This window comes from Podarcis melisellensis, assembly GCF_964234715.1.
Source record: "Podarcis melisellensis genome assembly, chromosome: 2".
Taxonomy (NCBI): Eukaryota; Metazoa; Chordata; class Lepidosauria; order Squamata; family Lacertidae; genus Podarcis; species Podarcis melisellensis.
Window position 1 is genome coordinate 103685842 of NC_138529.1, and position 23394 is coordinate 103709235.

The 23394-nt window shown below is 41.5% G+C and overlaps 1 protein-coding gene across 15 annotated transcripts in view; it reads left to right on the plus strand.

Moving 5' to 3' along the window:
• Positions 1 to 23394, plus strand: part of IHO1 (interactor of HORMAD1 1) — a 51962-nt gene that overhangs the window by 18229 nt on the left and 10339 nt on the right. For all 15 annotated transcript variants that reach the window (XM_081902590.1, XM_081902593.1, XM_081902597.1 and 12 more), the window contains 4 exons: positions 6660 to 6813; positions 10024 to 10181; positions 17777 to 17825; positions 18055 to 18130. In XM_081902590.1, the coding sequence (XP_081758716.1) occupies positions 6660 to 6813; positions 10024 to 10181; positions 17777 to 17825; positions 18055 to 18130 (437 nt within the window). The remainder of the gene's footprint in view (positions 1 to 6659; positions 6814 to 10023; positions 10182 to 17776; positions 17826 to 18054; positions 18131 to 23394) is intronic.

A 23394-nucleotide genomic window follows, 5' to 3' on the forward strand; every position in this document is an offset into this window, starting at 1 on the left:
TAAAGACTTCAAAATTGTGACGGCCTTCAGATTGGGAAGATCGGTTAAGAAAGACAAGTCCAGAGACTGTTTGGTTTGTTTGAGAACAAGAGAGGAAAGAGACAAGATACTAGGCCAACATTTTAAAAAATCTCTGGAAGTTGAAGGCAAAAGGGCAGAAATTTATAGAGACATTCCTAAATATTTGTTGGACCTTAGAGCTTCATATACAGACTTGGCTAAATTGTTAAGGTACAACGCAATCCCTTACAGGTGGGAATTTCCTCAAGGTTTATCATTCACCTATAAAGGAAAGAAGGTAAGAATTAAAACACCAGAGGACCACCAGAAGTTCCTACACGACAACGAGGAGGACCTCCAAAAGAGAGCTGTAGATTCTTGGCCTCCACCACCGGGATCACCACCAAGACCCGTACCATCTGGAGGCGGACCGGCACCACAGCCTTCGGGAACGGAGGACAAATTAGATACCCAACTGTGATACTTAAGAAGTAGACCAGGATGTCTCTACAGCTTCTTAGTTGGAACATAAATGGCGGGAATTCTCCAGAAAAACGGAGAAAAGTATTTCATATTTTGAAAAAAGAACAATTGGACATTATTTGCCTGCAAGAAACACATGTGACAAGACTCCACAGAAAAGTGTTAATTAATAAAAGGCTAGGCCAAGAATTTATCTCATCGGACAAAGTTAAGAAAAGAGGAGTGGTGATATATGCAAAGGAGAACTTGTCACCAAAATTCGTATTTAAAGATGAACAGGGTAGAATTTTGGCAATTGAAATTCAGACACAAGGAGAAAAGTTTTTAATTCTAGGAATATACGCCCCAAATGATGGAAAATCGGAATTTTTCAAGAAGCTGCATGAGACTATGCTGGACTATTTGGATTACAACAACATTATCATGTTGGGAGATATGAACGGAGTCGCCTCAGTGAATATGGATAAGTCGCAAAGTGCTAATATAACGAAAGACGGCAGACTACCAAAAACCTTTTTTGAAATGACTGACAATTTGGATTTGATTGACATATGGAGGATCAAGAACCCTCTAGGGAAGGAAGGAACTTTCTTTTCTGAGGCCCACATGACATGGACGCGAATCGACCAAATATGGATAACTAGAGGGCTGGCACCTAAGACCAGAAAAGTGGAAATCTGCCCAAAAACCTGCTCCGACCACAACGCTTTGAGAATGGAATTGAGATTAAATACAACCGGATCTTTCAGATGGAGAATGAATGACGCTTTGTTAAGAGATCAGGAGATTGTTAAGAAGGCCCAAAAAGTTTTAAAGGACTATTTTGAAATAAACTTAAAGACAAATGTGGAAAAAAGAACAATCTGGGACGCAAGTAAAGCAGTTATGAGAGGGTTTCTAATACAGCAGAACACGATTAAAAAAAGGCTCTGGAATGAAAAGAAGGAGAAGATTTTGGAGAAAATAAGAGAAGGAGAGAAAAAACTGAGATCCAGGCCTAAATCAAAGGAAGTATTGAGAGAAGTGAAGTTTTTCCAGGCACAATATTCGAAACTGATAAATCAAGAGGTGGAATGGAAAATTAAACAAATGAAACAAAGATCCTTTGAATCTGCTAATAAGTGCGGGAAGTTGTTGGCTTGGCAGTTGAAAAAGAGACAAAAGCTTAATACAGTTACAAATCTAGAGATTGAAGGGAGAATGGTTCAGAAACCCGAGGAAATTAGAAAGTGTTTCCAGAGATATTTCAAAGAACTTTATTCACAAAGGCCACAAAAAGGCTCGGAGGTGGACCAATTTGTCACAACTAATGGATTACAAAAAATACCCCAGGAAATGAGAGCAACCCTGAACTGTAATATTACAATCCAAGAAATTGAATGCGCCATTCAGAACCTCCAACTGGGCAAGTCTCCGGGACCTGATGGACTTACTTCCAAATATTATAAGGCATTGAAGGATTCATTGATACAACCATTGTTGGAAGTTTGTAACCAGATTATGGAGGGGAGGAAGGCACCGGAAACGTGGAAAGAAGCTTTCATCACGTTGATACCAAAATCAGAAACTGAAAAAACTCAACTCAAAAACTACCGTCCTATCTCACTCCTAAATGTGGATTACAAAATCTTTGCAGACATTCTGGCAAGCAGGTTTAAGAAAGTATTAAATGAAGTGATTCATAAGGACCAAGCAGGCTTTCTCCCTGGCAGACATTTATTTGACAACACAAGAAACATCATTGACATTTTGGAATTTTTACAGATTAACTCAAATACAAGAGCGGTGTTGATCTTTATTGATGCGGAGAAAGCCTTTGACAACATTTCTTGGATGTTTATGAAGAAAAATTTGGAAAGGATGGGAGTAGGGCGGGGGTTTGAAAATGGAATAGAAGCAATTTATTCAGAACAAAAAGCTAAATTGATAGTAAACAACGTGGTGACAGAGGAGTTCAAAATTGAAAAAGGGACACGACAGGGGTGCCCTCTATCTCCTCTGTTGTTTATTTCAGTCCTGGAGGTGCTATTGAACATGATTAGAAATGACCGGTTGACACAGGGAATTGTGGTCGGAGAGAAACAATATAAACTGAAAGCTTTTGCAGATGACTGGGTATTAACATTACAGGAGCCAGCCTCTAGTACTAAAAGAGCGTTAGAATTAATTTCTGACTTTGGTCGGGTGGCGGGATTCAAGCTGAATAAACAAAAAACTAAAGTTTTAGCAAAAAACTTGACAACTACTGAAATAGAGGAGTTCAGAAAAGAAACAGAACTAAATGTGGTTAAAAAAGTAAAGTACTTAGGGGTGCACCTGACCTCCAAAAATTTGAATTTGTTTAAGGACAATTATGAGAAATGTTGGTCAGAGATCAAAAGAGACTTGGAAACATGGTCAAGACTGAAACTTTCCTTGTTGGGCAGAATAGCTGCTATAAAGATGAATGTTTTGCCGAAAATGCTATTTTTGTTTCAGGCCCTCCAGATCGTGGATAAGGTGGAATGTTTTGGAAAATGGCAGAGGGATGTATCTAAATTTGTCTGGCAGGGCAAAAAGCCCCGAATAAAGTTTAAAATACTAACAGATGCGAAAGAAAGAGGGGGGTTTGCCCTGCCGGACTTGAAGTTATATTATGAATCTGCAGCCCTCTGCTGGTTGAAGGATTGGATTTTGTTGGAAAACACCGATGTCCTCGACCTGGAGGGATTTGATAATGCTTTTGGATGGCATGCATATTTGTGGTACGACAAGGTTAAAGTTCATAAATCGTTCAAAAACCATATTGTCAGAAGGGCAATTTTTATGGTCTGGTCAAAATATAAAGACTTATTGGAGAGTAAAACTCCGAGGTGGCTCTCACCGATGGAGGCCAAAGCACGTAAAAGACTCAATATGGAGGCCCATTGGCCTAAATATTGGGAAATAATTGAAAAAATTGGAGATAAATGGAGGTTGCAGAGTATGGAAAAGTTAAAAAACAAGGTGCGAGATTGGTTGCATTATGCTCAAATCCAGGAAGTTTTTAAAGCGGACAAAAAAGTGGGTTTCCAAGAGGAAAAATCGAAACTAGAGACAGAGTTGCTTGAGCCAAAATCTAAGTTAATTTCGAGAATGTACAACTTGCTGCTTAAATGGAATACACAGGATGAGATTGTTAAATCCTCCATGATAAAGTGGGCGCAGGACTTGGGGCACAACATTATGTTTGAAGACTGGGAAAGGTTATGGAACACCGGAATGAAATTCACGGCATGTAGTGCCTTGAAGGAAAATATTATGAAAATGACATACCGGTGGTACATGACCCCAGTCAAGCTTGCAAAGATATATCACCTGTCTGATAATAAATGTTGGAAATGTAAAGAGGAGGAAGGGACATTTCTACACCTCTGGTGGACCTGCCCGAAGGTGAAGGCCTTCTGGGAGATGATACATAATGAACTAAAAAAGGTGCTTAGACTCACCTTACCCAAGAAACCGGAGGCCTTCCTCCTGGGCATGGTAGACCAGAGGGTGGCTAAGAAAGATAGAACTTTCTTTATGTACGCTACTACAGCAGCAAGGATCTTGATGGCAAAGCACTGGAAGACACAAAATCTACCCACACTGGAAGAATGGCAGACGCAGCTGATGGATTATATGGAACTGGCTGAAATGACTGGCAGAATTCGAGACTCGGGAGAAGAAGAAACGGAGGAAGTTTGGGAAAAATTTAAGGACTATTTGAAAAAGCATTATAAGTTGTATGAATGTTAAAAAATGCTTCTCTCTAGGAAATTATAGCTTCAGTATCGGTAAATCTTTGAATTGGTAAATAAGGCACAACAAGACAGAAGTGGTGTAATGAAATAATTTTATTGTGTTGAAACTAAAAATTAATGGATTCGGATTGAAATGTTTAGAGACCAGATATCACGATAAAATGGAAGATATATTATTATGTTTAAAATAAGTCAACAAATTGCTGAGGTTTTGGTTTTACAGAGAATGCAGTGTCCGGAAGATGGGGGGAGTCCACTAGATTTATGGAAACATGTATTTGGAATTTGAATTTTGTATATTATAAACCTAATAAAAATTATATATAAAAAAAAAGAAATCAATCCTCAAAATGTTCTCTAAGCTAGGGGATAGCTAAGGACACAGAAGTAAAAGAAGAAACTTACTTTTTAAACATGTAGATTTAAATGAATGGTTTTGTTACATGCAGTATGCTAGGGTTCTAAACACACCAAAAGCTCATACCATGGGTCTTCAAAGAATTCTGATGATTTTGAAGAAGTTGCAGGGAGAAAACAGTTTTGTATGTGTTAAGTTGTGGGTGAACATATCAGACGACACAGTGATTCTTCAAACAGCTCATGTTTATTCACAGGCCAGAACAGAACTGAACTGAAGGGTTCAGTCAGCCTGCTTATACAGTACAACGTAACTGTAACAATTTCCAGTACAACGTAACTGTAACAATTTTCTAAAACTATCCAATCACTGAACGTCACTTTCGATCCCTTATTTTTATAACTATCTACATTGTCCCCTACTGGCCCAGGGTGAGAACTTCAGTACATAACAGTATGAGCTACCTGATACTGGGGTTCAGAGGATGCAAAGATTCAGCTTTACTCATTCTTGCTCCATTGAGGAAGCATAATACTGCTGCTGATGTTAGCTCAGTCCAGGACTAGCCCTGTCTAGGATGATTGACAGAGTAGCAACAGAGACCCCATCTGCCCTATCCATTTAAAGCTATATCATACCACTTTAACCAGTCACATCTTCCCCCAAAGAATTCTGGGAACTGTAGTTAGTTAAGGGTGCCAGTAGTTGTTAGGAGACCCCTATTCTCAGTAAGTCACAATTCCCAGAGCAGTTTGACAGTCAATCCCTCTTCCCAGGGAATTCTGGGGATTTCAGCATCCCCCAGTTTTCTGACGTTTCACCTATAACCTTTCTACACAACTAAGCTCATTTTAAAAATAAATAAGATTTTCAGGATGATGCAGGATTCACTGCCTTTACCTGTGCCCGTCTCAACTGTTTTCCTACAGCAGTTCTGTTGGGTCGCTATTCTAGAGTTCCCATCGCAAATAGAACATGCACCTGTAATGACACGGCTCTGGAGACTATGGAACATGTAATGCTCTTCTGTCCCAACTGGACAGATGAAAGATCTCGGTTTCTAACTCCTCTCGTGAACAAGCTTCATCTCCCAATCCAGCCTTGGATAGTGTCCCTTCTTTTGCAGGATTCTGATTGTTGGATTACCGAGATGACAGCTAACTTCCTGCTTAGTGTGATGAAGAGGAAAGCTTGCACCAACTTCTTCTTTAACACCACAGCTGCAGTCGATACGCCGCACAATCGAACGAAGTTCCAAGTAGCCTTATTGTACAAGGACAAGGAGCTAGGACAAATCTGAGGAGATGAAGGACCCCTTAACGATCCACCTCCAGCCTCAGCAGTTTTTTGTCTTTTTGTTTTTGTACTATCTGTCACTCGATGTTTTAAATCCCCTGTCACTTTTGTTATCCCCATTTTTTTTTTAAAGTATTCGCCCAGGACGATATCTACTTTTACCTCCCCACCCCCATTTTATGTTGTTATTTCTATGTATATCATGCTATGGCCACATGGCTAATGCAATAAAATCTATTCAAAATCTATTCACTGCCTGTTTCCAAAGTCCTGTCCTTATATAGAATTGTAAAATACAAGTGACCCAAGGCATAAGTAATAACAAAACAATCAGTTACATCAAATTTGCAGCTGCTGCTGAGAACTCTTGAAATATTTTCCACTTCTGTTCATTCTCCTCATGTAATTTCAACCAAAACCTCAGACATTTAAATTTGTTGGATGAGGGGAATGATCAATTGTATTACTAGCAACATAAAAGCATTATTCCTGAATGCCATGAGAAGAATGATACAGGCCTTAATCATACTAGGATTCCATGTTTTGTGGTTTTTCTTTCTTTCTGATGAATAGTGGAAGTTCCTCTGCCTCCAAATGAACATTCATCAGGATTGCCAAGCATTTAATACTGTTTTGTTATGGAGTTTAGGCAGCTTGGGGCATGATAAAGAACCAAATATATTTTGGCTGTGCTGTATGTTTTTAATATATTGTCATTACTATTTTTTACACTTGCTTTTTCTGTTTTCCTGTTTCAGGCCTAACAAACCATTGAACTGGACCAGTGATTACAGCAGTATGAGTGACTCTCAGTTCCTTTTTGGTTCCCAGTTCTGCCCGGAGAATTCACAGTCAGCATTGACCCCACTTGAATTGAGACAAGACAAAAGTTCACAGCAAAATTCTCAGGATGTGAGTCTGATGTGTAATGTTTCTATACTGGTAATTTTCTGCCTTTGGGGAATTAGTAAAAATTGAACATTATATAGAGTTTGTTATTACATTGCTTCCTGCAGAAGCTCTATGCGGCATATTAACCTCACAACAAATGTGGCTGTGTAACCCATGACAATTTATTTCTAGAACCAATGGAGTCTGAATCTATGTAGTCCACATGCAATCTAGATCTATTGCTTATTTTTTACCCCCTGAAAGACACCTCTTGAGAAACTATTTTCATTCTGAAAATAAAAGCTCATGGCAAATTGATTTTGCTTTGCCTCACAATACATCCATCCCAGAAAAAGGGTGCATTTTTAAGTTCAGAATAGAGTAGTTGCTTTGGAAGACGATCATCAGGCATCCGCACAACATGACCAGTCCAACGAAGTTGATGTTGAAGAATCATTGCTTCAAAACTGGTGATCTTTGCTTCTTCCAGTACACTGATATTAGTTTGCCTGTCTTCCCAAGTGATGTGTAAAATTTTTCGGAGACACTGTTGATGGAATCTTTCGAGGAGTTGGAGATGACGTTTATAAGTGGTCCATGTTCACAAGCATATAGTAAGGTTGGTAGTACAATAGCTTTGTAAACAAGCATTTTGGTTTTCCTGCGAATGTCCTGGTCTTCAAACACTCTGCTCTTCAATCGGGAGAAAGCTGCCCTCCGCCCAAAAACCAATGTCCCCACTATGGAAGGATGTGTGGATCCAGAATTGGCCTCCACAGTCACTTATGGACTCATTGTTAAAACCGTGTTTATGGAAGACAATCTTACTCGGCTATGAGTGATCGCAGAAGAAGAAGAAGGATGACTGTATACCAATATCACAATCACTCCTTCCTTCTTCATTACCTGGGACACATGCAGGGAGAAAAAGACATGGAATAACCCAATCAAGGGGAGGGGTTTCAAATGTGGGAGACTGAGTAAGCTGCTTTGGGGTGCAGAACTGTGGCTAGGGAGTGTGGACCAAGGAGAAAGAGGAAGGCCTGAAGAGATCCTGATGGACTAGAAATTTGCTTGAAAGGAAAAAAGGTGTTTCTATACTGGTGTTGGGTTAAAAGCGTAATTGTGTTTTATTATCGGTTTTTGATTATGTGTCTTCTAATGCCTTTGCTAACTTGCTTGTTACTTTTCCACAGGGAACTTGTATTTTGCTGTTTGCTTGTATATCTTGAAACAGATATCTTGTGGGGTGTGTGCGGATAGTTAAGAGCTTGGGGAAATAGGCTGTATGTAGAGACCCTTCTAATCCCTGGATCCAGAAAGTGTTGAAATATAAGGCAGGTGGTCACCTGGGTGATGGGCCATTAAGAGAACAAAGGAAAAGGGCTCTGTGTGGGTTAGCAAAGGGGTGGGGCTCCTCCCTCAACTTGTACTTAGTTAGAAGGAAAAGGCAGAGTTATTATAGTGATATGAACTAGATGAAAAAGAAGCAAGCTGGAGAGAGGGAGAACAATGTTCGATTTCTGTTTGAATTCAAGGCTGTAGCTATGAGAGAAACAAGACAATTTTAGGGTGGTAATGCTGTGAACCCTTCCATCAGAGGCTCAGGTTGTAAATATGTGTAAATAAACCATATATCATAAAGACACCACAGACAGTCTCAGCTGTGCCTCATTCCTAAACCCTAGGTGAATACCTGGAATCCCTGGAATTTCACACAGCTCAGAGACTGGGCTGGTGTGCAATGCTACAAAATAGTTGCTTCTCTGATACGGCTAGAGGCTACTTCTACACAAAGAAGTAGACTTCTGTAACCATATCCTTAAGTTGATGGGGAATGACATGCAAATATGAGCTTCATTGGGAGGAAGGCCAGATGTCTCCAGCTAAACCAGTTGGAAGTGTGTGTAGCCATTTTTGTGCTGTTCCAAATAGTGTGCCATTTACAACTCATTCATCATTTTTCACTGAAATCATGCTTAAATCAGGGTACATCCTCAAGGGTCAAAAGAAAAAAGAAATCTAGAGCTCATCCAAACTTTCTCAACTCTTTCCCTGGGGGAAAAGCTGCTCTTTAGTGCTGAATTGGAGTAAACATCAGTGAGGTTTCTGCAGACTGACGTTTGGTCCAATTAAGTGCTAAATAACACGTTTTCCCTGGGACAACAGTGGGGCAAGCGGAAAACTGCTCAGAGCTGTGCTTTCTAAGTACAGGACAAGCGGAAGTATGGACGAGCCCCTAATGTTCGAGATTCAAAAGTACAATGTAGTCCTTTCTGTTGTCCTGATAGTTTTTGCCCCATCTGCACTTTGTAAATGGATTTTCCTACATTTTTGAAGATGAAAGAGAGTAATCCAGCAGGCTAGGCTTTCTGCTTAAATTGAAGATCAAGGGAGTGAGGTTTCCATTTTCTTCTACAGTGGTTTGGTGGATTAAAAGCAGGCCTTTTCTTCCTGAAATGCCAACAACTCATAAGAACATAAGAAGAGCCTGCTAGATCAGCCCAAATGGCTCATCTAGTTCATTATCCCGTTCTCACAGTGGCCAGCCGGATGCATATGGCAAGCCCACAAGCTGAGAGCAACAGCATTCTCCTCTCATGTACATGCTTTTTAAAAATGAATTGGTGGTTTAGAAAAAGGAAGGAAGGAAGGAAGGAAGGAAGGAAGGAAGGAAGGAAGGAAGGAAGGAAGGAAGGAAGGAAGGAAGGAAGGAAGGAAAGAAAGAAAGAAAGAAAGAAAGAAAGAAAGAAAGAAAGAAAGAAAGAAAGAAAGAAAGAAAGAAAGAAAGATGCTTTACTCAAAGTAGCTCTGCCTGGAGATTCCAAGGGATTGAGTTGAAGATGTTTTGCATCACAAAGCTATAGCCCTTGCTTTCCTTTTCATTTTTACTGAATTGTATTTTAACATACCATGTGTTAGCTGCTATGAAATCTTTCTCACTGAACAGTGGAGTAAATCTTTTTGAAACAAATGTACTTCTCTGAAAAAGAGGCTGCTTTTCCTAGTGAGTGTAGTTGCTATAGCCTGGGTGATGCTTTATCTGTCTTTCTGTTAATGCATGTTAAATATTAATAATAATAATAATAAAAAAATTTATTTATATCCCGCCCTCCCCAGCCGAAGCTGGGCTCAGGGCGGCTAACAACAATAAAACAGTACAAAAGTACAGCACAAACAACATTCTAAAATCATATTAGCACATGCTGTCTCTCTTTCTCTCAAAAACAGAATGAGCCCAGTATTTTTGCCAAATACCAGTCTAAACCACAGCTCTTTGGAGGGGATGGAAAGGAAAAAGGACCATTTAATTTTCCAGCTGGAAGATTCAAAGGTGTCTTGGAGCAATTTGAAGAGAATAAGAAAAAGATCAAGGAAAAACACGATAAGTAAGCAAACAGCTGTGGAATCAGTTGACTCTTCCTTCTGTTGAATACAATTGTGTATAAGTCCTACAAGATTTCCACCCCCCCCCCATAAATATCACTGCAGCTTGGCTAAGAAACTGTTTAGTAGAGAGGTCTCACTCCCACACTGACAGCTGTTGTTTAGTCGTTTAGTCGTGTCCGACTCTTCGTGACCCCATGGGCCAGAGCACGCCAGACACTCTTGTCTTCCACTGCCTCCCGCAGTTTGGTCAAACTCATGCTGGTAGCTTCGAGAACACTATCCAACCATCTCGTCCTCTGTCGTCCCCTTCTCCTTGTGCCCTCCATCTTTCCCAACATCAGGGTCTTTTCCAGGGAGTCTTCTCTTCTCATAAGGTGGCCAAAGTATTGGAGCCTCAGCTTCAGGATCTGTCCTTCCAGTGAGCACTCAGGGCTGATTTCCTTCAGAATGAATAGGTTTGATCTTCTTGCAGTCCATGGCACTCTCAAGAGTCTCCTCCAGCACCATAATTGAAAAGCATCTATTCTTCGGCGATCAGCCTTCTTTATGGTCCAGCTCTCACTTCCATACATCAGTACTGGGAAAACCATAGCTTTAACTACCGGTATACAGACCTTTGTTGGCAAGGTAATGTCGGCTTTTAAGATGCTGTCTAGGTTTGTCATTGCTTTTCTCCCAAGAAGCAGGCGTCTTTTAATTTCGTGACTGCTGTCACCATCTGCAGTGATCATGAAGCCCAAGAAAGTAAAATCTCTCACTGCCTCCATTTCTTCCCCTTCTATTTCCCAGGAGGTGATGGGACCAGTGGCCACTGTCTTCGTTTTTTGGATGTTGAGCTTCAAACCATATTTTGTGCTCTCCTCTTTCACCCTCATTAAAAGGTTCTACTGTTAATGCAACTTCACCACCCTCTCTGCAGCAGATCACATTGTGCACCCAGCATGGTGCAGACAGAAAGCCAGGAGTGGTCATGGGCTGATGTGGCTCAAGAGCCAGTCACTGTATCTGGCGGGTGCCCTGGGGCAGGACCAGCAGAAGGCCATTAAAGGGTGCCACCCCTGGCTATAGCAGCTCTCTTCTCTTTCCTGTTGCTTGAACTGGTGCTTCCAAATTACTACTATTTTTGGATGGGATCCAATCACATACTGGCAAATTCAGGTTGCACAGTTACATTTGATTGAGAGGTCTTGCTCAGCAAACCCACTTCCCTGAAAGATTGGACTTTTTGCAGCAAGTGATGGGAAAATGCACTGGAAATTGTGAGGTATCACTTGCTCAATGCAACATCATCTAACCTCCCCCACAAACAAATCAAGGTGAATGCTTCCTAAATAACCAGTGTCATCAAGTCTACCCAAATCAGGATGAGTACTGAATAAGCAGGTTGTCTGAAAGCATTCTCAGTGGAAAAGCACTCCTTTTTCAATATGGGTTTGGCTTTCCCTCCGTACATAAAGCATAAAGATTTTGCTGTATAGGCTACTGCTTTCTGTGTTTGTGCTGCTGGAGGATTTGATCCCCTGGCTACTACAATGAGCCCTATAAGTGTGTGTGTGTGTGTGTGTGTGTGTGTGTGTGTGTGTGTGTACTTTGATAGCCATTAGTGTCCTCATTTGCTACATGGGCTAGTAGGGATCTGCCTTAAGTTGCCATGTGACTTTTGAGGATTAGATGGAGCCATTCAGTACATCCAGTCCCTCTGGAAAATATATATATATTGTGGACATGCCCTAAAACAATGAGAACATAAGAAGAGCCTCCTGGCTCCTGAATGCTGCAAACCCACAAATGATTGTTCCGGTTTGCAAATGTTCTTTTGGAACCCGAGGGTCCAACGCGGCTTCCATGGCTTCTGATTGGCTGCAGGAGCTTTCTGCAGCCAATCGGAAGCTGTGATTTGGTTTTCAAACATTTTGGAAGTCAAACAGACTTCTGGAACGGATTCCATTCCACTTCCAAGGTATGACTGTATAGTGATCTTAAACTTAGGGTCATGGGTTTGAGCCCTACATTAGGCAAAAGATTTGTGCATTGCAGGGAGTTGGACTAGATGACCCTTGTGGTTCCTTTCAACTCTACAGTTCAATGATAATATGTCCTGCACAGCACCATCCAAACACAAATGTATATTAGTCTGAACAGGGAATTGGCTATATAGCAGATCCTCTCAAGGGAAAAATGAGAGTGTACAATGTTTGCCTTCGCCTAATAGGCATTAACTTTCCATCTGCTCTTTGTCAGGAGGAGAGGAGTCTGTCTTGTCAAGTTCCATTCGAGTGAATTTCAGGGGCAGGGAGGAATTTTCTAACAAAAACAATGCAGAGGAAATGCCTTATGGCTGAACAAAAGCACTGCTACACTAGTCTTTACGTTTTGATTAAAAGTAGGCCATGATTAGAATGATTGGTATGTTTTGAGGGAATAAATGTGTTTTTAAAATGTATAGCTTTATCATATAAACAATCATTTTAGAGCTGTGTGTTCTACTGATATTGCAGCCTCCCTATGGCATTCTTTAATACACGCTTTGTTAATAAGAGAGGATTAGGATGGATGGACCCTAAGAAAAACCACAGAAGTTTTTCCTCCCTTTAGCAAGCTATGTAATAACTTCAGAACCAAGTGTGAGGGATTTTAATGATTTCCCCCCCGTGGAGTGATGAATAATTCCAATTTGGTACATATTATGTTCAGAAAAAAAGATGCGAGAAAAATATGAAAAAAGTGTTTGTGTGTTCTTGTAGGAAAGCTGTATTTTGATGGAAAGACTTCAGGCAATTGTAGTTGCTCAAATGATTATCTCTCCTCTGACAAAATACATTGAAAAGCTTCTGATAAGACAACCATTGAAAATCTATTGGGAAACATTATCCACAAGCAAATTAAAAGCAAGATTGACAACCATCTGATTTTATAAACATTTAGAGAAAATTCTAAATGCAGATTTATTGTTTCAAAAAACCTTACGCAATTTCTTCTTGTTCCTTCATAATCTCCTTACCCAAAGCATCATCCCTTATCATTATCATCTACATCTGCAGAGAATTGTTGCCTTCGAGCTTTGTTCTCTCAATGTAGGGTTCCCTTTTGGTTTTTCGGAGCCCACATATAATGCAAGAGCCATTATATCCCCCCTACATGTGGCAAGTTCTAACATATGCTTGACCACTTTTGATTGGATTTCACATGGGCAATTCTCATCTACCATTCCTGCTATCTGAAGTTACGTATCTTGTTCATTATCACCCCACCTCCCACCTTTCACGTTTCCCCCCACTTCAGCTACTGATCTTGTTGCTGCTTGCAGAGCTTGTGCCTATACAGTGGTACCTCAGGTTAAATACTTAATTCGTTCTGGAGGTCCGTTCTTAACCTGAAACTATTCTTAACCTGAAGCACCACTTTAGCTAATGGGGCTTCCTGCTGCTGCTGCACCGCCGGAGCACGATTTCTGTTCTCATCCTGAAGCCAAGTTCTTAACCTGAAGCACTATTTCTAGAGTCTGTAACCTGAAGCATATGTAACCTGAAGCGTATGTAACCTGAGGTACCACTGTATACCTCTCTGTTGTGTTGTCAGCAACCAGGGCTGAGCAGAAAGAAGTCTCTGTGAGGCCATGCCTCTTTTATGCCACACAGAGCAGCATTGCAAAGGATAACTTGAGTACTAGCCCTTTGCCATGATGTAACAAATACAAATCTGGAACTGTATTTGGCATCTCTCAGTTGCTCCTGTTGAAGATGTTGTTCTTTCTTAATCGGGGACAGGGAACTGGCAGCCCATGGACCAGACGTGGCCTGTGGCGTCTTTGGATCCTACTCACAGCCTCAATGCCAGTTTTGCCCGATTAAAGCTTCTCTCCTCCCCCAAGCCTAACAACTGTGTAGATGGGGGTGAAGTTTGTAGAGGGGGGAAATGCAGCTGGAGAGGAAAAGGTTAACCTTCTAATGCACACTGCAGCTTTATCCCCCAAATGCTTCCTCTCCTGCCTCCCCCAAAAGGAAGAAGCTGATTAAGATTATATGTCATTTTAAATGTGTTTGTGGGAGAGGGGGTTGTGGAGGTCCCCCCCTTTGTTCTTGTTTTTGTTATGTATTTTGTGTTTCTTCATTTTGTGTTTTTATGCTGTGAAGCAGCCTGAGCTCTTTGGATGAAGGGTGGTTGGTTGGTTGGTTGGATGATAGATAGATAGATAGATAGATAGATAGATAGATAGATAGATAGATAGAGATAGAGAGATAGATATATGATAGATGCTGGCCTTCTGCTCTGGCACTGAGCAACACAAAGGAGGACATTTAATTTAAGTCAGTAGTCTTCAACCTTTCCTGACCCAAGACCCTCTTTTAACCCAAACAAGGATTTGGGAACCCAGGCCTTTCTTTTTAATAATATATTTGTGTAGTGGCAGTGCTGCTGTTGTGACCCACACCCAGTAAGTACTGGGTCCCAGCACCCCAGTTGAAAGCCAGTGGACTCCCCTTGTGGGAACACTGTCCCTTTAACTGGGTTGTGCCTAAGTGCATCATGTGAGACTGGAAGGCCCCTCTGGGTAGCAGAATGATTAAGCAACAGGTAAGCTATGGCTTTCTATAACAGAGGCTCCTCATCTTGTAAATAATAAAGTTTATAAAATGTTTATGGACACCTCTCTCCTCTACAAGAATTCTCTATTCAAATGGATACAGCCCCTACACAAAAATAATATCCGGCATAAAATTATTATAGATCTGCAACTTTGTTTTGATGGTTTTGTGTAAAATCGAATTATTTTCTTTACAACATTGTTTTTATCTTGGGTTTTCAAAACTTTTGCCTTCTAATTTCCAAATTTAATTTTCATCTTAGTTTATTGACAAGTTCACTATGTGGTATGAGTTTAGATAAAGTTAAAATGGAAGAAACTTGGTTGTGTTGAGTATCACGGTTCTGTTTTGCTTGCTCTTCACAAATCACCACAACTTTGTTCCTTACGGCCGCTCTTGGGAAGTTGCCAAAAAGTGCATCTAAATTAAAATTAATTGGAGTGCTTGTCCTCTAGGAACACAGTCCAAAAAAGCTTTCTGTGGACTTGGAGGAGAAATTTTCCACTGCAGCAATTTGAGGTACTGAAAAGGCAGGCAGCTTTTCAGTTTATAGTTTACAAAGTAAGTTCCTGCATCTGGAACTTACTTAAAAAAACTCCAACCTTTTTCCTCTGTTATTTTCACTGAAGTCCTGAGGACTGTATGAAACTACATCAAGGACCATTGCTGGTCCTCAGACCGCAGGTTAAGAACTATATTCTTGAATAAAATATTGGGGGTAAGATGTGGTGCACGCACACCTTTTGAATGGCACTGTCCATAAACTGGAGGAAGGAGCTGTCCCCTCAAACATTTTATTGGGAGAGCCGAAGCCCCTAGTGTGGTGAGCCAGTGTGGTGTAGTGGTTAAGAGCGGTAGTCTCGTAATCTGGGGAACCGGGTTTGCTTCCCCGCTCCTCCACATGCAGCTGCTGGGTGACCTTGGGCTAGTCACACTTCTTTGAAGTCTCTCAGCCCCACTCACCTCACAGAGTGTTTGTTGTGGGGGAGGAAGGGAAAGGAGATTGTTAGCCACTTTGAGACTCCTTTGGATAGTGATAAAGCGGGATATCAAATCCAAACTCTTCTTCTTCTAGGAGTTGGTTTCTATACTCCGGGCACCTTCATTATATGACTTTCGGATGATGCTGATAATACACCTCTTTACCCAGACTTTTGACATTTGAGGTGTATGTTATTAAGGCCCCCTTATTTTTATGGTTATAAATTGCTTTTAATATTGTGCTTTAATACTGTAACCTGCCCTGAGACCTCAGAGTGAAGGCCCATTAGGCCAGCTTTGCAACTCTGCTTCCCTTGTGTAGGTTACTTTCTGCTAGAGAGAGAACTGCAAGGCAAAACAATGCAGAGCCTGCCAAGTTAGCTCTAATCTAATTTGATATCTTGACATGACACCTATCCATGGTGTCAGTAACGTGACTTCTTGTTGAACCTCTTGATGACATGTTGTCTCCCACTCCACCCCACCCCACATGGAAGACTTCCACAGGTGAATAGGAGTTGGATATAATGCATTGAGAAAGCTCATTTCCCATAGTAATAATTGCAACCTTATTGTAAAAGGTCAATATACAGTAGTAATTTTGTTGCATTGTATTCCTGTCAGTTGAAATATTAAGCAGGACTTTCTCCTCTGTAATTTCTGTGTGCCCACGCAATCATAGGTGATCAGACATTTCCTTTGTTTTGAGACATTCTAAGACTGGGTTCACCACAATGCTAAACAAGCCACTGTTTTTCCTTTGTGATGCTTTCTCTGTGACAAACATACAGTAGCTTCATTTCATATACAGTGGTGCCTCGGGTTACAGACGCTTCAGGTTACAGATGCCACTAACCCAGAAATAGTACCTCGGGTTAAGAACTTTGCTTCAGGATGAGAACAGAAATTGCGCGGCAACCCATTAGCTAAAGTGGTACCTCAGGTTAAGAACAGTTTCAGGTTAAGAACGGACCTCCAGAACAAATTAAGTTCTTAACCAGAGGTACCACTGTATTCTAGTGCTCATGCCATTTCATGCATATTCTAAGTGTTGTAAATGTTTTAATTCTCACCTATGCTTCTGCCTCTTCTCCTGCTGTACAATTCTTGAAAAAGAACATACCTTTAAGCTTTATTTTAAAAAGGACAATGAAAAGCATGACAGCATTGCTGCCACTAGCAAGATCTCCCTCTCCTTGTTTAATGAATGCCAGAGACTGCGGTGGATTAACACTAACTATTTTATTGTCTAAAAGTGACTATACAGCAGACCTAACAAACTCATGAATGCAGACCTTTTGTGTACCTTGTAAGTCCTTTAGTCTTGGCTCTAGTTTCACTTTTCATGCCATACCAATAAGGCATTGCCTGTCTGTTCAGTATCACAGTTCCCCTCCTTAGCTAAAGTGGTGCTTCAGGTTAAGAACACTTTCAGGTTAAGAATGGACCTCCGGAACGAATTATGTTCATAACCAGAGGTACCACTGTATGCGTGTCCTTCATTCACCCAGGTAAGGGCTCCCAAGCCACAATCTCAATCTTTTCCTCTGCATTTGTCACCTTCCTAGAAGGAATACCTCCCAGACATTCTCCTGTTCATTTTACATTTGTTATTCCTTCACTTCCTCGGGTTGCTGGCACCGTTTTCAAATGTTTCCTCTTCCACAAACCTACCATGTCCCCCCCCCCCCATTTTCTTTTTTCCCATCATCAGATCTTAGCAGGTAAAACTGACTTGTTGAAACAAAGCTCTCCTACAATTACTAGAACCCCTGATTTAGCACTTGCCATCTGTCAGCATTTCAGAAAAACAAGTTCACTGGGGATTCTTGCTAATGGAATTTACTTGACTATAGAGGTGAAAGTTCCACGGAGATAAATACTTAAATGAGGAATTAAAATGTGTTAAATCTACATTTTGCTGTGTGGTGCATGCTGTCTCGTGAGATTATCTTGGCTTTTCCCTGTATTTGCATTTGACTAATTTGCATACAAATTCTGTTTTTTTGTGTGTATCTCCCATTCAGCGAGCTTTTAAACACCTTTATTTTGAACACTAAAGAGAGTCTTCAAAGGGTAAGTGAATCCAAATTATAAGCTGGAAGCAGGGGTGGGAAATGTTTCATGCATTTCTCCTATTTTCTAATTAATAGAGCATTTGCCTTTTGTCATGCCCTATGATAAAATATAATTGAACCTTTGGTTTGAATGCTTTTCGATTCAGCTGGAAACACTGACTATACTGAAAACACCATAAGGGAAATGAATAAATATTAAGTCTTTCACAAAACTATTTATTTTGCAGCTGCACTTTTCCTTAGATAAGTTTGAAGAAACTCTGAAATCTATTTTGGATGGCTTCGGAAGCTTTTCTAAGTCGAGTAAGTACTTGGACTATTTCTATTCCCATCAGAGTGTGGGGGTCAGACTGATCATTGCATCTGCATCTGTTCATAGCTACGGGGGACCTTTCCAGGTGCTATGGTTTCACCTGGGTGATCATGAACCAGCCACTATCACCATAGGAAATGCAGTGATTTACTGTATTAATTTCATCTTTATCCTATCCTTCCTCCAAGGAACACATTTTTATCCTCAAAAGAACCGGAACAGATAGCGACTTGGCAAAAGGTCACCCAGTAAGCCTCAAGGCTGAGCAGGAATTTGAACACAGGCTCTCCTGTGGCGCTCTAACCACGGTGTGATCCTGGCTCTCCACTTGTTGTGAATGACGCACTAGTTATCCACGTCTCTAGTAAATGACTTTTGCCCCATGAAAGCATGACTGTTTGGGGGTCACTTATTGTGGGAATAGTTTTACAGTGGTATCTCGGGTCACAGACGCTTCAGGTTACAAACGCTTCAGGTCACAGACTCCGCTAATCCAGAAATAGTACCTCGGGTTAAGATCTTTGCTTCAGGATGAGGACAGAAATCGTGCGGCGGCGGCAGCAGGAGGTTCCATTAGTTAAAGTGGTACCTCAGGTTAAGAACAGTTTCAGGTTAAGAACAGACCTCCAGAATGAATTAAATTCTTAATCCGAGGTACCACTGTATTAGTGCCTTGGAAGGGAGGGGTGGGGCATTGTTTGGTGCACTTGGGGCATGTTGGCAAATCTACCCCTCTGCTTAGCTGTGTTACTTTCCCTCCATCTGTCTCCCCTGTGAACCCCAGAAATTGTGCACCTATCCTTTCCATGGTTAGAGCACTCACTTCTGAAAATGAAGGCTCTTTCTCTATGGAGCCAGCTCATTTTCCCACACTAATGCTACCCCACATCCCTTTTCACTTAGGTGACTATGGAAGTGGCGCCTGAAGGGGCTAATACTATTATTAGTCCACTTTAATTGCCCAAACCTAAATATATGGTATGCTCTTGAATCCCTCCTGCAAAATAGTGACAGCCTAGAGGCACTTTAGATGCACCAACAGTGGCAAATTCAGACACGGAATAGGAGTATGAATTCTAGTATGGCATGACTAGAAAATTTGGTTTGAATAACATGGAACTAATTTCCTTTTTTACTGAAGGAAAAAGCCCAGCCATGAGCTAAGGATTTACATAAGGTAGTCCAGGAAGTCTATCGGCAGGCTGGGATTTAAATATTAAACTCATATGGAAGTATAATTGAAACACTGGCTACTATATTGGAAAAATTGCTTTGGACAGGTGTGTGTGTGTATGTGTGTGTGTATGTAAAAAATTGCCTGCCAATCATTTAAAAGCAAAATATGTTAGTATTGCTTGAAAGCTTAGCTATCTTCCTATAAGGCATTGTGAAGTGTAAGTTTTCATATACCAGAACACTTGGCATCTGCCGTATTAACAAGCCATATTTCAGCAGAATGTTGCATCAGCCATGTTCAGCATATTGCTTCTTCCATCTACACCGGTTCATCTGTACATATCTGGTTGCCAATAAACACTGCTGCTCGATTGGGATCACAGTGATGGTTAATTATCTTCCTACCATTAAGTAACTGCAGTGGAGTCTTGGAAGGATATCAGTTAAATGTGTTCCCTTTGAAATCCAAGTCTCTCACCTCCTGCATCTGGTGCAAAAAGATGAGAACGTTTTCCTCCAAGTGACAGGCATTTTGCAGACTGCAGCTGTCAGCGTGTGCCTCTGGGAGAATATTGTATATATTATAGGTTATTGGTAGATAGGGAAAGCAGCGGGAATTGGGTCGATGTATTAGACTTCCCAGTGTATCAAATGGGCAATGCCCTAGTCTCTAGCTGCTGTGAATATAGGGAGTTTGTTTTGAGAATGTGGCCTCATGTGAAGAAGGCAATGGCTTAGCTCATTTTAAGCTCATTATTTAGAGTTGTGCTGCTCATAACTAAGCTGTTACTCCTTTTCCTTTTTTGCCTCTGTGCCTGGCTGTGCAGTTCATCAGCTGGGGAGGGCGGGGAATTTTCATAGACATATATGCCATTGATTTAGCACAGTGGGATCCAAAAACGTTTAATGTAATAATGACTTCAGGAGAAATCTCAGCTTTCCTGCTGCTTGGCAGTTTTTTCACTGGCAGACGTTAGAACGAAACCTTCCACATGGGCAGTTTATTCCATCACTATCCATTGTCCTGCCATGTGGTTCCTCCTGGCCATAGCCCCAGACAGCTTTAGGTGTTCTAGATGAGGCATTAAAACTGCACACAAACTCAGCTAAGGGAATGTCACCTAAGCTCAACTTTGGGAACTTCACAGCTAAGTGGCTCATCCCAATGGGAACTTGCATAGCGAGGTCCTGGGCCCCGCAGTTCCCTTAGCTAACAAACACACAGACACGAATGTTTAGGTTAATGGGATAAAATAGGCCACAACTTTATTGGTTACAGATGTGAGTAGTTTGGCTTAGGCATTGGGTGAAACCAGACTATATCCTGACTCCTGCCCATCTGCAGGGAGTCTCATAAAGGTAAACCAGAGGTATGGGGAGCCCTATTATATACATCAAATCGGGGCACCCCCAGGGTCCCACTGGGGTCGTGCCATGGCCCTAGCCCACAGCCAAGCTTCGGACAGGAACCACGCCCCCAGATCCCTTTAACGGGTACCCTTAATTTGGAGGGACAGGTGGAGGCCACCACCTCCCTTCCCATAAACAAGGCTTACCCAATCCCTAACCGTACAAAGTTGTGACAGTTGCTACAAGGTAGGCGAAAACCAAATGGCTGGTGCCAATTTGCCAAGCGGAAAAATTCCTACCTGACCTTAGTCCATAGCAAGGCTGCTGTCAAGCAACATAAACATGAGGAGGTGAAAGGAGGTCACCCCCTGACCATGCTGCTGTTTAAACTGCTAATGGCCACGCCCCTAGCTATCCTGATTGGTCAACCGGGAGGCGTCATGAGGCCAGGAGTCCCTATGACGTGGGTGGCATCCCTCCCACAGCCAGGTCACTGGGAAGTCCCAGGTGCCCTCCTGCAATACTGAGAAGCGGGGCAGACTTAATATCACCTATTTCCATAGCTTGTTGGTGCCCCCATACTCGGCTGCACAGCAGCCCCCTCCCCACCATTGCATCTTTATTTAAGAATTCATGTGCTGCCCTTCAGCAGGGGAAAAACACATATTTTCAGGGCAACTTACAAATAAAACAATGAGTGGCTAAGTAAAATACATTGTGAAACAACAATATTATTTTTAAAACAACAGATAAAGGTAGCATAATGGACCAGAGATAAAACTAAGATTGAAAGACCTAGAAAATATATATATATATATATATATATATATATATATATATATATATATATATATATATTTTCATATTCACCTTTGCTTCCAAACAAGCATATATGCTGAAATTCTGCTATGAAAGGAAACCATCTCCCATCTGCTGCTTCACAGAAGTGCTGACCTAAAGGTCAGATGTACCTTTCAAAAAGGACTCAGCAGAGCAAGCCCAGCTTCTCCTTTGCGCAATGCTTTTGACTTGACATACATAACAGCAAATCAAGCACTGACCAAGCTGTCTGTTTTACATTTCCTTGCAGGCTTCAGGTCAGCTGTCCACTTAAAACAGACTACTAGCAAATTTATTTTATTGAGCTAATGTTTGTTTGGTGCACCCTGTTTTTCCTTAAACCCCTTCGCCCACTCAGTTTCAAAAGAGTTGGAAAAATTGCTCCCATGAAGAGTAGGGGGAGTTGCTGTCTGAAGCCCCTAGGCAAGCGAGCACAGTTAAAACATCTATATCTCATGTTTCCAAACTCAAGGCAGCTTTTCGCATTTGTATTATGAACAAATTGTGCAAATTATTCTAACCAGTAAAACAAACAAAACATTAAAACCGTTAATGTTAACATTCTAAACATTTGTTTTGCATAACAGAGTCTGACTTCCCTTTTAGTTTTATACAGTATAACATAAATGCAAAAGCTACCAGAGCCTTTCAGGCTCTTTCTGCTTCCACTGTTTGGAGGCAGTATGCGTCTGAATGCCAGTTGCTGGGACTCAAAAGTGGGGAGGGGGTTGTTGCCTTCAGGTTGTGCTTGCAGGCTTCTCATAGGCATTTGTTTGGCTGCTGTGAGAACAGAATGTTGCCTACAGATCTAGGACAGCTAAACTGGTGTCATGGTGTTGAAGGACCATATTTCTGATGGTTGGAATTCCCACTCATTATTACTGAATGGGCTCTGCATTGGTACCATCTTTAACATCAGATTGCTGGGTTTACCACCAAATAATTTATTCTCTGAAGATTTTGAGTTATACTGATTTGTTTCGAGTGTGCAGTTTCTAAATATATGGTAAGCTAACACAATGTGGAGAACGTCTGACGTGCAATTTAGAACTGGCTTATTATTTACTAGCTTTCTTAGCGAGCAATTAGAAAGAAACTCGCATATTCCCCCAATTGTTTTCTCCCAGCTTGTAACACTGGCATGTGTGCATGGATAGTGCCAAAGTGCATATGCACCCTAGAGAATTGTGCCCCAACCATGCCATAGAGCAGCTTGGAAATCTGTCTGCTTCCTCCCTTCCGCCCATAGCTGTCAACGGTCCCTTATTTTGTGGGAAGGTCCCTTATCCCAGCGCTGTGTCCTGCTGCTGTCCCTTATTGATGATGTCCCTTAAATTTCCTGGGTTTCAAAGGAAGCAGCTCCTCTCCCTCCCTCCCTGCCAGCCTGGGAGGAGGGAGGCTCCAACTGTGTTGCTTGGCTGCGTTGCTCACCCAATAAGGAGTCTAAGAACGACTGGGGGGTGGAGCTTGCATGCCTTGTGCTGATCAAATCGGCCGCGTTGCCTGGGGACTCGCCTTTGCTCAGCACTTCCCAGCGGAGAAGTGACAGTGGTTATCCTTGCTGCATCCCCTTTGCCGGGTTGCTGTGTTGTGGGAACCACCGCTTGAGGCTTCGTTTGGCTGCTGGCTGGGCTTTCTGCCTTTGGCTTGGAGGGGCTCAGAAGTTGAACACACCTGTGCTTGGAAAATCCCTTATTTTGGCTGCTGATCCCTTATTTTTGAGGCTGCTGGTCCCTTATTTTCAAATCTGTAAGTTGACAGCTATGCTTCTGCCAATAGGGATACACCTGAGAACAAGTGTGGATGGGGGAATGGCTAACCTACAACATGTCTGCAAGAAACAATCAAGAGAATTAAGCCAAATCTAGGGCATATATTTACCAAACAA